Below are 19569 nucleotides of genomic sequence, written 5' to 3' on the forward strand. Positions count from 1 at the left end.
CACAGAGCAGAACACCAACTTCGCAGGACTAATACTGCAATGTATCCAAAGTTCAACATAGAGATTCATTGTAAGACTGATGGAGGTGATTAGTAAGTATGACACAGTAGGGTGGAGGCAGGAGAGAGAGTTGAGCTTTCGAGAACTACCCCTGGCTCTCTTCCTATCATTCTTCCTCTAAAAGTGGTGCATCTTGATATGCACGTCATCTCTAGCTGGTAGCAGAGAGGGAATGACAGGAAAGACACAGGTGGATATGGCAACATGAAAAAGAAATAAACAGGAGGGAAAGAGAGAGGGGAAGAAGAAAGAGGTGTGAATAAGGATAAAATGAGTGCTGTGTAAGGGAAGTAATAGTACATATTAAAGGTGGGACAAAGGCGGAGAGGTGAAAATTGGTTCGAGCTGTGGCAGAGGGAAAGGAAAGAAAGAAATAAAACGGAAAGTGGGATAAATGAGGGAAAGTAGTACTTTTGAAACCCGCTAAAGAAAAAAGATCTTTGCAGCAGCTAAGAATATAAAACCGCTCATCCCTCTGCTGGTTTGACAGGTATTGTTTTCTGCGACTTTATCCAATAGCCACATGCTGTATATTCACCTTGACTTTGTAGCCATGAGAACAGGAGAAACTCAATTTGCTGTGGCCCAAACCAATATGGCTTCCTCTGACACTGCCTGCCAGTGAGCTCGGTGGTGAAGGGAGCAACAGTTGAACTGGGAGAGTGACTGAAGGAACTGACACTTAATATCAGATCATATTGTCGGACACTAACAGGAGAGCGAGTCAGGATTTACTGTGAATGTATCTTGTTTGAAACAACTTACGAGCCTCTTCATTAATGTTGCCTTCAAGCAGCAACGACAGCTAGTAATTTGCAATCAGCAGCCTTCCTTTTAAACTGCTACTGAACAATATAAAGTCGAATTTGAATGCAAACTTATTTGTTTCCAGATGTTTAACATGCGTAACATACAGACTCTGTAAATCTCAGATTTACAAATAAACTGATGTTGTCCTGCTTGTCCAGAACGAGTTGTTTGATTCAGTTTGCCAACCAGGGATTCTTAAAGAATAACTACTGCTATTTTACACACATTGATGGAAACCACGAGGCCTCCAGCAAATTAAAGTCGCTTTAAAGCTGTGGAAACTTTAAAGAAGATCACAACCATGATTAAAAGGAAAAAGGAAAATATATTATGCAATAATGTGTAACAGAGCGTGAAATTTGTGACTAAGGGTGTTAACAACTAATCTGAAGTGAAAAGATTTATCCAGTGACAGCTTCTCTTCCATTTTCTCTGCAACGAAAACACGAGTGCTTGTCTACAATACTAAAACGCTAAATAATTAAGCATCACCAATATCAATTCATAAATACACATATTTTTAAAAAGCTGTTCGCTGAACGTTGATTCAGCATGGTTCCGGTAGAAATCAGTTTACGTGAATGGTTCTTACAACAACAACAACAACAACAAAAAACAACAACCTTGGGCTTTTTAATAAAGAACAAGAGCAACAAATGAATGACAGTACTTCTTATTAATTACTAAGACTACTGTACATTAGGGAACATTTGTCTTTCTTGCTTCTTGTAGACAATAAAGTCTGTGGTTTATGTTTGTTGCTTTATTAGATATTTTTGGTCAAGCAGTCCCAGCATGTCTGGGCCCATTTCCACACATAGCAGCTTCCAATGCAGTTAAACAACAACGCAAACACAATTTGATCAATACTGCAGAAAGATTATGTCGGAGCAGAAGATATCACAAGTACTTTGTGTTAACTTTGACACACGTATTTTGTGTTAACTTCGACACACTCGGAGAACATTAAAGCCAGTGTGTCTGACTGTCTACAGTGCTACAGTGATTCTTAAATGACCTCCATCAATCAAACTTTAGCTCCATTTCGCGTGCGTGTGTGCAGGGTTGTACAGACTAGTTGACTAATCAATTAGTTGATTTAACTGCTGCGTACGTAGTGTAGCAAAACTAAATTGAATAAGTCATTTGTCACGTGATTTAACTTTTTTGATGCAGATTTTTGGGTGAATTACTACATGCTTTTGAAAGTTAGCTAAGCGAAAAGTTGCTGGTTCAAATCTTTAAATCAGAATTTTTTATAATTTTGTTGAGAAAGTGAAAACTACCCTAATCTGCTCTTTGATCAAGACGCCTGAACTCCCAAATGATTTCCTCGTGCTGCACCAGGCTGCATCATGCTCATTCAGGATGGGTGAAATAAAGAGGATGAATTTCAGTGTACTACTCTGTATACATGGGGAATAGCTCCTTTATTTTCCTAAAAGCCTATATGGCCACAGTTTCATGTTTTTTGGAGTAGGTGTGCACACGTGAAAAATGATTCAGGCTGTACAATTTTTACTGTGCAAATAATAGAAAAACACACACATCTTGGTTGTGATTCTGTGATATTTCATGGTCAGCAGTATTGATAAGCATGGATGGATACCATTTGCTTGCCAAAGGGCAACAGAAGCAATTTTAAACTAAGTTTGTTTTTTTTCCCCGAAATTTGAGATACTCGTGTCTACACATGTCTACACTCCATAGTCCAACAAAATCCCAGACAAATACTGGCTGATATTTATGTGCACCTGTGTGAGAGGAAAGGCTGAGCAGAAGTTGGCTGAATACAAGCACAACATGCTGTATGTTGGCTGTGCTCTGCCCAACTGTGGTGCAACACCTGGAAGGCAGACAGTCTCAGGTGTGCATCGCTCCCACGTAGTCACTCTTCGGCAAATATAGCATTTGCAGGCTTACCAAGTCCCGGAAAGCCCTGCTGGGCTGCAGGATGACTCGCCCACTGAAAATTCTGTAGTTTGGACAGCTCCATACAAATCAAACACAAACACTCCAGGGTAATCATCTGAACATGTGAATTGACAAATAAATGAATGTGTGCCAACTACTGCATTCAGAGAGTGGGCTTCTTGTCATTTATTGCTCCACAATAAAGACACAAATGAAACACCGAACCTGTAAAGACTCGCTCTCTCTAAAAGCAAAAAGAAAGATTTTCAAATGTGTTGAATATCTACTCAGAGGTAATCAAGTGTGTCTCAGCTTTGTCTAATGGCCCTCTTCAACAGTTGCTCCTGTCTTGCCAAGTGGGGGAATCCTACGGAGTTCATCTGCCGTCTAATAAAGTAATCTTGAGGAATAGAATTGGTTTCAGAATATTTTGGAATTACACAGAGTCCAAAATAAAAAGAACAGACTCGTTTTCACAGGCATTGAATGGCTTTTTCATTGGTGCCTCAGCACAAGCACTCACTGGGCTGCTCAGCAGTGTATCAGAGGAGTCAGGGGAGAAAGAGGGATGGAAACGAGATGGTGAGGGCTACTGTGACAACAAACGCCATACTTGAACATCTGTACATGGACAACATTCACGTTTCAAGCAATTCACAGAATATGTGAAATACTCTGTTTCTGAATGTTTGCAGAAAAGTACATTTTGGGTGCTTTTCTGTGAACTAAAATGTGAATGAAAGCATAAAGCTTTCATTATGAGCAATCTCCAAGGCTGTAGCTACATCACTGACCCTTTCAAAAGTCAATTCAATGTGCTCTTTGTTTGCTCAAAAGACCAACGGCTCCACCTCTAATTCCAGTCTGAGTACCACTCCGCCTCACTGCAGTTGTGTAATCCGTCTATACTCCTACAAGCAGATGGCTTTGCAAGCCCAAAGCAACCCCTAGACATCAGACGTAGCATTAATATTCATGACTGCTTCTGAAACATGTTTGAATCATAGAGGGTAATGTTTTCCTGCTTTAGCAGACACAGGGATATTGGACTTTTTATCCATTTTGGTGGAGGAAAGAAAGTTAGGGATAACATCAGGGGGAAAGAGCACTTAAGCTGAGTTAAAGTTGGCTTTGCTGTGGCACACAAACTGAATTCAGATAGAACAGAGGCTGTATGAAAATTTAATCACAGCATTTACTCAATTTATTTTGAAAGCTTCCTATGGCTAATGGTTAAATGACCTTAGTCCAAGGCTTTGCATGAACATAATAGTGCAAAATGGGGATAGTAAATGGGGCCTTGGGAAAAGCTGAAACATCCATGAATCTATTCTTTCATATTTAAACTCCCACTTTTAATGTGCAAATAAGATTTATTATCCTTGAGATTCACAGGAAACAAAGCAACAACACGGAAATTGTGTTGCATTATCCAGCTTTTCTGCTTGCCACCAGCTGCCAGCGCATAAGCACCTGTAAAGCAGCAGGAGCCCTCTCATTCTGAGTCTGTTAATGTGCCTCATTAGAGGATATTAATCAGCCCTTCTTTGAAATCCTGACCCCTCGTTTTGTTTGTGTGCTGCCTGAGATGGAAACAAACCAACAACCCGATGCGCTCAGTTCAACTCCTTTTCTGCAGTAGCTGTTTTTCTATTAGTCACTATTAGTGTGGAGCCCAGATGGATTCAGTCCCAGTCCTCTGCCTCCTCACTGGAGGCGGCCGGCACAGTGGCAGCGGAACCCACCGAGTGATTGATTGAACCCGGTAGATGATGTGCTGATCACCTAGTGGGGTCTGTCAGCCACAATATTGCTGCCGGTGTCCTGGACAACCAGCCGGTCGGAGCGCAAGCATCTGTGGCCTCAGTGAGGGATGAGGTGGTCAGAGGCAGGTACCCTCAGTCACAGCAGAGGACACACACACGCACACACACACACGCACGCGCACACGCACACGCACGCGCACACACACCAGGTATTGCATTTCTGGGTGATCCGTTTATAACATTTTCTACACAGGGCCAACGTGCCTGACAAAGATCACACAATGGGTTAAATGAGTTATTACTCTGTCTGGTATAATGCATGATCTGCACGTGGAATTCACAAAGTTAATTTGAAAAACACAAGTCCTTTTGAAGCATTTTTCCCCCCCAAAAAAATTCCCAAACAGAAATATTTTGGGTGAGAAAATAAAAGCCTACAGTAAATGGTCGAGGAAGCATCACGCCAAGGCAATTTGTTGAAAATCTTAATAGTAAGTCAATCAGATTTTTTTATAATATTATTATTATTATTATTATTATTATTATTTTTGTTATTATTATTACATTCCAATGATTATAGGGAATATATCATATTAAACATGCTGAATTCAGTCATTTTAAGGTGTTACAGATATTTGCATGGTGGACCAGTTGATTTCAATTGACTATGGGCAGGGAGAGAGGCAGTAGATAAATAATCACACACACACAATCCTATGGGCAATGGAAAGTGATTAATTGACCTTTAAAGCCTGGAAACTGGAATACCGGGAAAAAATCCAGGACATGGAGACTGCACATTGGAAAGCCCCCCCGAGACCAACTGAAAATCAAACCTGGGGAATTAATTTCTATCAAGTCAAATCACTAACCAGTACACGACCACACGGAATAGATTGACACACATTGTTAGCTGGGATTGGCTCCAAACCCTCTTGTGACTCTCAACTGAAAAAGAGTCAAAACACATGGATGGATGACGGCATAAATGACAATAATGAATAAAAATATACTCACTAAATGGGAACATCACTGAAGAAGCTCACACTGTGTGAAATAACTTTTCAGTGTGACAATATATTATCTGCACCTGGGCTTCACAAAGTTGGTTTCCAAAACAACCCTCCCACACAGCATGGGGAGGGGGGGAGAAAAATAAACATCAAAAAATACAATAGAACATTTAAGGTTAAATATTCCACACCAAGATGTTTTTGTCATATATTAAGAGCGTTAAAAGTTTTGTAACTTTTTTTAGATTCAAGTGTCAATGCTAGTCAAGGTAATACCAGTTCAAAATGACACTGAAAATAAGAAACAAGGCAACTTTTACAACTTTCAAAAACATTGATAGCATACTCTAATTTGCTGAGAGAGGCTCCAGAGCTTATTCTACTTTTAATTGTTTTTATTAGAATGGAAGAATTGCATTTATCTCTCCTGTATCATGATGGTTTGAATTCCTTCAAAAGAAAAGTCTGAACTCACATCGGATATCACACCTATTGTCTTTTCCCAAATAAATAAATTGTTTTAAATGGATGATGTACTGTCAATAAATAGAATTCAGTGAAACTAAAAGCTGTAAAGCTCTGCATTCATGTAATTTATTTATGTACATAAAACATAATTACGTACATAATTTTTCTGTCCTATATCAAATCCACCTCCATGTCGCCATCACAAATTGTTGCCTTAAAATACTAAGATTATGTCCAATTGCTGCCTTTACTTTTAAGCCATGACTTGAAGAAAAAAAAAAAAAGACTTTGGTTACCATTTTTATTTAAGATAGAAGATAAGTAATAGTAATCTGTAAATAGTAAAATGAGAAGCGGATGTTTGAAAAAAAACCAAAACACTAGTAGTAACACACACACACACACACACACACACACACACACACACACACACACACACACACACACACACACACACACACACACACACACACACACACACACACACACACACACACACACACACACACACACACACACACACACATTTAAATACTTATTTATTTTGAATAGAATGTAGGAAAACAAGCTACTATGCATGTGGCTTGATGCAATTACCTGTTTGAAGCCTTTCAATGACTCACAAACAATTGGTGAATAAAAATATCTGTACTTTCGTATTATTCTAAAATAAAGGGAATGAAATAACACATTTCGAAGAATAACTGCTTTTTCTTTTAACCTGATGAATAATGAAGTGGCCCTGAAAATATGAAATAAGCCTCACCAGTAACCCCATTTGACTAACTTCACACTCCAAAGCGCACGACAGAATGAAAAAGTTTGCATTCCGGCTTCCATGATGTTTGTTATCACTTGCTGGGTTCAATTGTTGGATAAAGACTCATTTATTAAAGTTGATCATCTATGATTGTTTGATCACTTGTCTTTGGTCCAAACACCTTCCTCTTTTATTCATAAGAAGTCTGATCATGTCATATAACAGCATGACTCTTTTTTGGTTTGTTGTGCTGCTGCTAATTTTCCGCTCCCATCCGTTAAAGGAGTGCTGCAGACTACTTGGCTCTCATAGAATAAAGGTTTACATTATTTCCCAGAGGAGTGTTGTTGTCTCTGTTGTGCTATTGGATCACTGTGATTTAGAGGAGTGAAAGATTCATGCTGCTCATCTCATTTATGATGACTTTACGTCCCGGTGTAGTCTGGCTTTGAATTTGGCTCAACATCTTTCAACACAGGGGACCTTTTAATGCTTGTGGAAATTTTCCAATAGGATGAAGCTTTACCATGATCACAGCTGAAAGTTTTCAGCGACTTCAGCTCTTTTCCAAGACCAATATAATAAGCGGTCTTATGTGAGTGGTAGTAATGGAAGGGGTGGTCTATGTTGTCACAAAGGTCAACAAGTTTAAAGCTAAAAGCAGTTCTTAGTGCAAGAAATCGATACATACCAATTACACACTTTAAAGAAAACAGATACTGCCGATTTCGGTGGTAGATTGTGTATTTTTTTGTCTGTGTTCATACTATATATTACAGGCTTTACTGTATCCCAACACCAGTTATTGTCGATAATGCATCATGACGGTAGTGCACTGCAGAGTAGCTTACCATTTTTATAAGGCCATACTGACTAAAGCTATTAACCAGGCATTCCCATCAGAGTAATCATGACATGAGCAAGGTGACCTTCTTCGCTACAAAAAGCACGCACGCACACAGACGCGCACACACGCGCACACACACACACACACACACACACACACACACACACACACACACACACACACACACACACACACACACACACACACACACACACACACACACACACACACACACACACACACACACACACACACACACACACACACACACACACACACACAGCTGACTATGCTGATTTGCACACCTCAGGCCGGAGATGGAGGACCTAATCAGTGAAATCAGCTGGTGTAGTGTTTGGTTAGAATACAAATCTGCACACACTTGGCTCCCGATACCATCTGGGTGAGGACCAGTGAGCGAAAGGATAATTCCGGTCTATTTGAACTTGGCACACATCCCAAAAGTGTCACAAGTGTGGCTGCGCAGGGTCTATTTTTAAGAATTCCTGGAAAACAAGAGCTTAACAAGGGAAACAGCACAAGCCTCCCACAGCTTTGTCGGCAAACGTGTTTTTCAAATGAATTCTCTCAAAAGCTCGTCTCAGCCGGAAAACACAAGGGGACCAAGAATCAAGGCAACTTCAAGCTCACTTTCAAGTGGTTTAAATGATTCATTAACAAATGTATTCTTAAAGACAGACTTCTGAGCTGTGCTTTAAAGGTACTTGACTGTCTTTGATTTAATGAGGAGAACAAAAATCAACACTCAGGTCCTGATAACCTCCAGTGAGAGCCAGCCAGCTGATTACTCTGTTAATTACTTGATAGCCTGGTAATGATTATTTTATATAACATAAGTTGAGATAAGAGGATAAAGGTAAACTCATTTTCAGTCAGTGTTCAAAAATGTTTATATTTTATATTGGGGGCACACACATTTGGTGCTAAATAGTCTAGAGGGAAAAACGAAACAAAACTTAAGCATTTATACAAGTGCCAAGTCAGTGACATGAAGTTATGCAGATTTATAAAAAAAAAAATGTAAAAGCAACAGAAGAGCTTGAATTTGACGCCTTGAATTGATTCAATGTGTCTGAGATGTCATGATCTCCTCTACAGCTGCATTTTGAATGTGCTCCCAAGTACATTTTAGAGCCAGTTAAACTACATGTGGGCTGAGTGCCTGAAAATGATGGAAGTGTCAACTTTACAGGTGTATAATAAAGCAAAGACATACACAAAAGTGTTCCAGACTTGACACCAACTCAAATACTGCAGCTTCAAAATAAAATGTGAAAATTACTTTACCTCAATAGAGCATTTTCACAGCTCCTGCAATGTTAAAGCTCTGTATCAGTAATAGCATAGTCGTACAAGAACACACACACACATTCACACACCAATGTTGATGGCTGCCATGCTCAATTTCACTGGGAGCAATTTTAGATTCAATGTTTTGCCTAAGGATACTTCGACAGATGAAAAGGATGGATAGCTAATAATGTGTTTGAACTTATCACTGGAAACTCCACTTACTGGAATGCTTCTACTTCCTCATACATCTACTCCACTAAACACCGCCTTAGAGGCTTCTGGAGTTAAACACTACCGAGAGAAAGGAGATGGTGTTTGATTTCAGAAGGCAGAGAGGGGACCACTGACCATCAACAAGAAATAAAAACTGCTGGTGTCCTAAAATAACTGTAGGCAAGGCGCAAATCCTTTCCATTCAGGACAGAGACTGTTCAACATGTCGCCCTCCAACAAGCGGTCCCAGGTTATTAAAATGTAAAATGAACTCTAAATTCAATAGCTGTATCCAATATCGGTGCAATACACAAATGTACAAACTAAATTTGGTGCTTCTATTTCCAATAGCAGTGGCAGCATATTTATTGTTGACCTTTGCTAGTTTCTTTTTGTCCTTGTGCAGCAATACAGTGATATTTGATACAGCAGTGTATCACACGGAGGGAGCACTTTTCAGTGGTATGGGTGCTCGTGTATGCTGAGAGGTCATGGTGCAGACACAATTTACATAATTTCACTTAACTGACATCCTTAATGCTGATGTTTTACTTGTACTGTTGAATATATCGCAGTGTTGCAGTTTTCAGTGGCAAGACAAATTGACCCCCAAACCACTGGCAAAAAGAAAAGCTTTCCTAATTTGCAGCACCGTACAATTTTACAGCCATTTTGTTTTTTAATGCTGTATGTTGTCATCAATCGAAAATAAAACTCTTGAGTGTTTTACCAGGCTCTGTCAATTAGGGAAATTTGTATTACCTTATCTCAAGATGTTGACCATTACACCAACGCTGCTTCTGGCAGAGGTGGAGCAGTACTCGCAGTCATTGGTGAAGCAGAAAGTACATACCGGTTCTGAAACTTAAGTCGGTAAGTGAATATTCACCTGTTCTCTATTACAGGTTTAAAAACTAGCCCAGTCCAAAATGCAAGTTGCAATAACTTGCTGTGGTGACTAACACTTCATACAATTAACTACCAAGAAAGATTTAGGTATTACAGTGAAAATGTATTTCTGACAGTCATGACATGCCTCTTTGGCTAAATAATGATCATCAACATGGATATACAAGCTTAATCATTAGCAATCACACAGATTATGTACTTGTAACATAGTTTTGAGCCACAAATTAACCCTCCCCCCCAAAAAACCCCCAAAACAAAACAACAATAAAAAAACAAAACAAACAGATAGTCTTTTTTTTTTTTTTTACATAAGAAATATATCACAAACCCAAGAAACACAAGTTAATATGTATAAAACAAACAATAAAGTAGCCAAAGTGTGATAATAATGACAAATGTAAGTAGCCTAGACAATAGAGCATCAAATCAAAAGTAAAAACCTTCAATAAACACCTTTCAGATGTCCACATACAGTTTAAATGAATATATTTTATGTGACACAGAGATTTCATCCAGGTAGCAGCTTGCATTGTTTTTCTCCGCAACAAACAGTATGCTCACTGGACTCAACATCTTCACACAGGCTTACAAGGGAATTAGGTAATCTAGTCAGGATTAAAAAAGACATTTGAGATGATATGCTGGGAGTAGAAGTGATAAGGTAGTCAGAAAAATGAAAACTCAAATGAAGCGCAGATACTTGAAAAATCTACTTACATACACTAGAAGTCAGTACAAAATATTTACATCATGTTATTTCCCACCTCTCGCATTTGGTAAATGATAAATGATACCAGGTCACTGACAAAAGCAGATTTTGGCAAAACAGGGATTAGATTAGACTGGGACATGTGCCCAGGGTGAAGTTTTTGCTTTCAGTCAGTCAGCTGGGAGAAGCTTCAGCTCCGTGTGACCTCAAGTTGGATAGAGTGGGTACGGAAGATGGATGGATTATAATAGAAGAATGAGAACAATTTGGTGGAATATATTGCAAAGCAGACCGAGTGTAGTTCCCAGCACAAAGCTCAAGTGCCATTACTCTGGGGGGAAAAAAAAAATGTGCGATCCAATAGGGAGTAGACTTGTCATGATTATAGTGAATGTAATAGTAATACATTGAGTGAACAGATGGAGATGGACACCCAGCTGGCACATCACAATCCAAATACAAATGTTTCCATAAAGCTGTCAAGTTATGTGTGACCACACATTGCCTTTTTTACCCCCTTTGTCAGTTAAATTAGTAGGTGTTTGCCTAAATTCAACAATACAGACTACAGTTTTTCTTTCACAATGAGCCATTGTTTCATGGAAATTAATGCCTAATGAAGTCTTACAGAAGGAAAACACTAAGATTAATTTAACAAGACAACAGTAGATGTGATAATCCTTTGACTTCCTTTGACAAACCCGCTCGACTGGCAGTGCTTCAAAGTGCTCTGTTAATCCAAATGACTACCCGACTCATTCATATGTACAATGACAGGTGGTGGTGGGATTTAACAGGGTTAAGAAAATGTTGATTTCTACGGCCAGCATCAGCTCCTGTGAATGTTTTATTACTACACCCTATTTATCAGTTAGCGATTGAGAACAGTGTATTTTTTATTCTTTTAATGGGGCCTTTAATATTCATACAGCAGAATTATCACAGTCAGTGTTTCAAAGCAGCTGGCCCCAGCAGTCAGTGCCACCAGAGATTTTCACCAGCAGGGAGTCCTGGGGTCCGTTTCACGAAGCAGGTTTAACAAGCCATGAGCTTAACACCGAGCTCTGAGTTGAGTTACACTGAGACAGAAAACGCGGAGTTTTCGGTTTCACAACACTGGATTATGATCAGTTTGATGAACTCAGAGAAGTTTCACCTGGAGTTAAGCGCGTGCACCACGACTCTAAAAAGACCGCATCAATGGAGCCCCGATTCAACGAGTCACCATGACAACTGAGACGCGGAGGGCGGAGTTTTTTACGCCAGTGGAGCAGGAAGTATTGATCCGATCATATGGCGAATATGAACATATTTAAATTAAAAAAACAGCGCAGCGGCTGCTAAAGAGAGGGAGGCGGCGTGGAAGAAGATTGCTGCTCAAGTGAATGCGTAAGTTCAAACGTCTTTGTCATCGCAACATTATTGCAAGGGAATACTGCTTGGATGGCAGCTTATTCATTTATTTCGTTTGGGTGCAATTCCGCGGGGGAGAAGCGCTCTTGGCCGCAGATGAAAATGAAATATAAAAACATTGTCCAATCGGGTAAGACCGCTGCTAATTTAATTGTTAATCAATACATTTCTTAACGTAATTTCGATCATGTGTGACATTGTACAGTAAATATCAAGTGGCCATTGGACTGTGCAGGAGTTTTATTCCCAACATAATGCTGTTTTCAAACACATAAATGTCTCCTCACCCATATCATGTGCTGTCAAATAACTAAGGCTAAACTAACGCAGACTTTACTCAGCCAACAGAAAGAAGGCAGATGCCCGTAAAACGGGTGGTGGCCCAGCACCTCCACCTTTAACAGAGGCAGAGGAGCCCTAAGCCAGAATGTTGGGAGGGCAGTGGCTGAGGGAATCCCTGGAGGAGCTCCTCTTCAGAGCTCACCCCTCAAGATACCACTTCCTTCATAATATATAATATGCCGAGGCCTATATATCTCTTTAAGCCTATTTTTGTTCATCTTTATTTCCCCATCATGTCTTTTTTTTTGGTCACCGAACAGATTCTGATGGTGCTCTCTGCCTGCTGGACCCCCCTCATGCCACAACAGATCTTGTAATTAGGCAACACTCCAAAGATCTTGCAAAATGGTAGTTTAAATATACTGAAACATATTCATCTAGGATGAAGAGTACGAGGAAACCCTGTCTGCTGCCTTTACAGAGGAGGATCCACAAAGGCCTATATAGGTATGCTAGTTCTCATCCTGTTTACATTTCTGAAACATTGTGGTGGAATAAAGAGTGATATTTTGTCTACACTGAAGTATTGACACATTATTTTTAACAGGGCATGGCTGGGCAGCAGCAGGAGGGTCCCTCAACACCCACTGCAAGGACTGACAGTGAGACAGATGTTCAGTAAACACCAGAGGTTCATTCTGTGGAATCCATGTCCAACTGTAATAATTGAATGTCCTCCTTATGTCCTCCCAGTTATCTGTAAAACAGATCTATAGACTCCACCTGCTCCAGGAGATGGAAAAAACTGCTAAGGAAATGCAGATCTGTAAATTGAACTACTGGAGCACAAGTTAAGGGTGGGTGTACAGTCCCAGGTGAATTATGCTAACTACTAACTACATTAACTAAACTAGCTCTTGTATTTGTAGGAAATAAAAAAGATCAAATTCATTGTGCATCATGTCTTTATTTGGTGGTGGTGGTGGTGGTGTTGGTGGTGGTGGTGGTGATCAGACCCCGAAGTGATGATGGCATATGGTGTCTCTGACAGCTCTGCCATTTGCGAGGAAACGCAGCGCAACTTACAATATCTGCTATGACGTCAGGGCAAGGCTCCGGCTGGTGATGTTGCTAATGTACGGAGCGATTAAACTGTGGATGTACATAATGGTCTCTGCAGTAAAACGGTACCACTCAAAAAGGAAGGTGTCTGGAAATGCCAGTACATCGATGCGCGGTCTGATGATGCGAATATTATCTGCGAATATTAAATTCTTGGCGAAGTAATGCTGCGCCTTCATCAATCGGATCATAATCAAAAGCACATTCCATATTGAGGGAGTAAAGTTGACGTCTAATTTGCCTCGGGAATAAGGCACTGCAGAACTGTTTCGCCAAAACTCCCCCGCTGAATGAGGAAATGAAATCCCGTGTCCGTCTGAAAGGGGGCGGAGCCAGAGCAAAACTCCGGGTTCACTGACAAAAACCTGCTCCCGACCAGGTTAGTCCTAGAGTGTCTGTTGCCCTGGTAACTGACCGAGAGTTGACGTTACACCGCTTCGTGAAACAGGCTTGAGTTACCCCGCTTCCTCTGGTTTAAGTTACCTCCCGTCGTGAAACGGAAAATCCCGCATTTCCCTCAACTCGGTGTTAATTAACCTGGGGTAATCGACAAACCTGCTTTGTGAAACGGACCTCTGGTCTGTCTACCACAATAACAGATTGATGTCTCATTAGAAAGACGGGTTCACTGTACCAGAGGACATTATAGAGGCAATGACAGTAATGGAAAAGCCTTTTAGCAACCGTCCTCATCAAACTCCAGCAGGAAAAAAGGTGGTCTTCTCCCTGGACCACATCTAATTATAGTGGAAAACACACCAGATGGTATTGGTGGAACATGAATCTTGTAAAACACAGCTGATTTGTAAATATCTTTTCTATAGCTAAAATATAGTCACAAATCAAATAAATAATCTTGGTCTAGTAGTCCATAGTTATCTAAACATCAACAAATATTAAATAAGACGTTGAATAAGGGAAAAAAAATGACAGCAAAGCGATAGCAGATCATTTGTTAGATACACATTGTTTCTAATGTGTTATTGATTGGAATCTAGTTCGCATTCTGTTTAATTCAAAGAAAGTCTGTCCCTGAACATCAGACAGCACAACAACCATGTAAAGAGTTCAGAGCGGCCAATTAACACCCCGTGGTTCAATTTGCGTGAAGCAAGGCTCCGACGCCAAAACCCCTCGGTCAGCATTAAATGGTGGGAAACATGTTTTTCTCCACTGCTCACATGAGAAAACAATTTTTTACAAAATGGATCCATACTGTGTGTATCATCTGATTACAAACACCAGGTATGGGGACAATGGAAGTTGGCAATAAGTAACATGGGAGAAACAACAAGCCCTGCAGATTCGTATCCGTTCCTATAAAAATGTGAATCTTATAGTGACAAAGCCTCAGTAGACCACATCGCTCCGAGGTAACGAGGGAAACGGAGGGGGTGAAATGTCCAGCGCTGCTTTGAGATAAATGGGACTGAAACGGCGAGCAATGACAATGTTGAAGTATTTCATTATTTTCACTAAAATCTTGGCACCTCAATCTCACACACACACACACACACACACACACACACACACACACACACACACACACACACACACACACACACACACACACACACACACACACACACACACACACACGCACGCACGCACGCACGCACGCACGCACGCACGCACGCACACACACGCACACACACACACACACACACACACACACAAAAAAGAAAACCTGCACAGTTGCTAACGAGCATCATCGTTCCAAACTCTTTATTTGTGCTCGTACTGCGAGCAGGCTGCCTGACACAGGGCCCCCAGCTACAAGCCGGTCGGGTGCATAAACTCACCTCTTTCTCTCCACATATATTGCTGATGATGGAGTTGGATGCTGGACTGGCAGACGGGCCAAGGACTGCCACCACCCCTTTAGACATGATCTGGCACACTGAGAGAAGAAGAGGGGGAAAGAAAAAGGTGGGAGTGAGAAACAGTAAAAGTGAAACAGTTGGTGTTAAGCAGGACATTTAAAGAAAAAGGAAAAAAAAAAAGCCCCGATCAGCCAGATGTTAATTGGCCCACATGCTGACTGTCTGAACTTGTAAACGGATCGCAGTCTGAACCAGTGTTTTTACTGTCTCAGAGGAATTAGAACTTAACAGTGGTAGTGAAACCTGTGCAAGGACAAAATGCCTCTGTCCCTGTTTGATATGCTCAAGCTGATGCGCAAAAACAAATAAAAAATAAAAAATCACAAGAGTTTTCTGCTTGTAGGAGCCTAGCAGGTGACAGAAACTGATATTAATATGATACACTCCCGTATATGGAGAAAGAAAGATACAGAAAAAAAAAAAGGATGAGACAGATAAACAGAATGACAGACAGCCAGAAAAGCAGGAAGACAGAACAGTGACATACAGAGATATCTGGAGGCTTAAAACATAAAATCTGCACTCTGAACATTTGCACATGAATATAACATCTCCAGAGGTGACATGCACATATCATCTTGTTTTGCCAAATCTGCATTTAAAGGAATGATTTAATGGCATTACCTTTAGGGGTGAAGACATCTTTAGACAAAGACATTTCAGTGGAAGCGAGTTTAACTCCTCTCTCATGTACAGAGGCCATATGGTTTAATCGTTTATAGTCCATTTATAATCCCTGGCTTTTAATCAAACACTTTAGTCAATGAGGTGAAAGCAAGAGCAGAGACGGTGTACTGTTGCTGTGAAAGTGAGCGCATGTGAAACATGTATGTGTGCAGTGGTAGCATGGTGTTAGTGACTGGGTAAGAAGCAGGGCAGCAAGCAAACATGCGAGCTAAAGAGTGGCACTGGTGTCAGGACCAACTTACAACTTACGCACACATTTACAGGGTATGTGGGCTTCTACATACACACACACACACAGACAATCCAATCATCTTTCTCTATGATTTATGACGATAAAAAAGATGACAAATCTAAAACTAGATGCCTGCCAAAAATAATAAATGCATGTCAAGACACATATTAACAATACCTGAACAGGCATGCATGCCAAAAACACATTTACACCTGTCTGCATTGTCTGACCATATCATAAAACTGAGTGATTTGACTGCAGCGCAGCATGAGTGTGGTTTGCTCGACACCTTCGTTTGTCCTCTTTCTGCATAGAAAACATAGTGTGACCCACTGTGACCAGTCTTTTGGAAATATGACTTAGGATAATGTAGAATGTAATAAATGTTTTCCGAGTGTCAGCTTAGGTTTAGTATAAGTATTGACCCATCTTTCAGTTGAAAGGTGCCCAGACTGAAAAAAAGGTGAAAGCAAGGTCAAGCTGAGTTGTGTTGCAATTCCTTCATCTCAACCAAGGCAAACAAAACAAATTGGTGTGGTTCATACAGTATTTAGTTCACACTGACCTCAGCATCATGCCAAAAGGTGTAAATTGTACTAAATTCTTAAAGGAGTATATTGTGGAGTCTATACTTTCCCAACTATTGCAACAATGGCGCGTGCTGAAATAAATGTGTGTGTGGGATTTTTATGGCAGTATTCCTACCAGGCCAACGCTTGCCAATGGTTTTAAAATTGTCTGAAGGAATCAAAATAGCAGCAGGTTGTATATCGAACACTCAAAAAGGAACAAATATAGCATGGTTCTCCACTCTGTCACAGTGCATTTGGTTTGTTTGACATCTTTTACATGCTGTATTTAGGGTTTGATTGAACTGCACCAGTGTGTTTGGAAGTGCATACAAAGTCATTCAACCAGGTTCCCATTGACAACATTCACATTTCCACAAAATAAAGTGCACCACAGCATTTCCACCAAGGCTACTTTTGATCAAAACAAACGAGTAAAAATAGCATTACATTGAGCTGGAGTCTTTGTGACTTGCAAAGGGCTGCCCATGAATGAAGAAGGAAAAAAGTAAAATAACCTGGTAGACTCGAGAGCATAAGTCATGTGGATGTCTAAAAATAGCATGCAAAGCGAGAATTAAACAAAATAAATAAATAAAATAAAATAACTTCATGACTGTGTGGTAAGTCAAAAATGTTCTATATGACGAAGGAGTATTTGTTTGATGTTCAAGACTCAAAGAAAGACTTCATTGCCCGAAACCTCTAAATATTAACCACGACATACAAACTTTATGGCCCTGAAATCAACAGGATATGTTGAGGTTGGCAAAAGCATAGACACTAAGAGGAACCATGTAGTTTCTGGACAACAACAACAACAACAAAAAAATGTGTTGATGGGCCAGATGTGACACAAAATGGACATTTTACAAAAATATCGGTTAAACAAAAAAAAGGAATTTGCAAAACCTGGAAACAACCCCTGATCCATATCGTGCAAATTACGGTATAAGTTTGAGTGAGTGAGTGAGTGAGTGAGTGAGTGAGTGAGTGAGTGAGTGAGTGAGTGAGTGAGCGAGTGAGTGATTTATGAAGGGCTGGATAGACAGAATGTGATGGATGAGTGAATGGATTAATAAAAAGACATTTGGATGAATATGTCGATGGTTGAGCATGTAGATGAGTGGACACATGGCTGGACATGTGGATTTATGGACGGATGAACGGCACGGTTAAAGGATGGATTTATAGATCGATGAGTGTGCAGAGATCCAAAACAAGGTCCAAATGCTGAACATTTGCAATATTGCAGAATCAAATTGGATCATGTTTGTCTTTTGTGCGTAAAACTTTTTTCTTTTCTTTTTTTTTTTTAAAGCACTGCTCAACCACCTCAGGCATGAGTGCTACAGTTTGCATGCCTCGGCATAATCATTGGAATGCTTGCAAAGGAACGCTCAGTATGCATATTGATTAAAATCAGCTGTCATGGATGGAAGCAGCTTTGTCAGTCACATATGTACTGTACATATATATGGCATTCACATATGCACAGCATGACTGTGTCAGGCCTGTCTTCTTGAGTTTGAATGACAGCACACCCCCACACCACCTTCGTATAGCGAGTGCACTGAATTTGAAACAGAGACTTGAATCTGAAAGCAATGCCACCTTTGGAAAGAAAGAAAAATAAATCTAGCTAGAGCGTGCCAACCTTCATAGATGGAAGATTTTACTTGTTTCTCATGGGAGTGTGGACATGAATTACATCTCACATTTGGCAGTAATAGTGAGGTCAACTGAACTTGGTCATACTGTATGCCTTGGAAGATGTTTTGCCCTTTAGCCAAGCGGATTCATCAGTTTGTACGGTTCCCTAGACCAGTGTTTTTCAACCACTGTGCCGCGGCACACTGGTGTTCCGCGAGATATAGTCAGGTGTGCAGTGGGAAATTATCCAATTTCACATTTTTTCTAAAAAAACATTTGTTCTCACAGCCGCTGTCAGCTGTGAGAGCAGTGTGTGCAGAGTAATCATGTATAAATACTCTTCACCAATATATGGCAGCACAGAACGTTGCCGGTGAAAATGAAACTTAACAGAGGTCAGTCTGGTTAATCACCACCACCTGCGACTGCTACCATCTTGTATCATAGTATTGTGTCAGTGACAGTGATGGAGAAGTTTTTGAAAAGGAAGAATGCTAACCAAGATCTCAGCTCTATGTTCATCCAAACAGGCCCAGGTTTCACACTGAGTAAAAAGTAAAAAAAAGAAATTGGGAAATACTTTTTTCTGTATTTATTTGATTCCTGTTGATAAAGCATTGATGAGAATGACTTTATACTGTTAATATAGGATACAGAGTTTCAAATTTGAAAATTTTCGGGCGGTGGTGTGCCTCGAGATTTTTCCCAAGTAAAAAAGTGAGTCTTGGCTCAAAAAAGGATGAAAAACACTGCCCTAGACTAATCTGGTTTCTCTAACTAAATGTTGGCGAGCTCTGGTATGTCTGGTAACTGTTTGGGTGCATCAGGTCTATATGTGTGGGTTTTCTGTACACCTTAATGTGAAGGCTCCTGTCTTTCCCACTGTGTACATGAGAGTTATACCTGCTGTTTAATGATCGCCAGCCATAGCAAAATAACCTGGGT

The 19569-nt window shown here is 40.3% G+C and overlaps 1 protein-coding gene across 1 annotated transcript in view; it reads right to left on the minus strand.

Annotated features, from left to right (window-relative positions):
- The window catches only part of grik4 (glutamate receptor, ionotropic, kainate 4), a gene marked incomplete at both ends in the record, with an annotated part of 199642 nt that overhangs the window by 131574 nt on the left and 48499 nt on the right, over nt 1-19569 (minus strand). The window contains one exon of the mRNA XM_080512931.1: nt 15403-15500. Coding sequence (XP_080369057.1) covers nt 15403-15500 — 98 coding nt within the window. The remainder of the gene's footprint in view (nt 1-15402; nt 15501-19569) is intronic.

The sequence above is a fragment of the Blennius ocellaris genome (assembly GCF_963422515.1).
Source record: "Blennius ocellaris genome assembly, chromosome: 2".
Lineage (NCBI taxonomy): Eukaryota > Metazoa > Chordata > Actinopteri > Blenniiformes > Blenniidae > Blennius > Blennius ocellaris.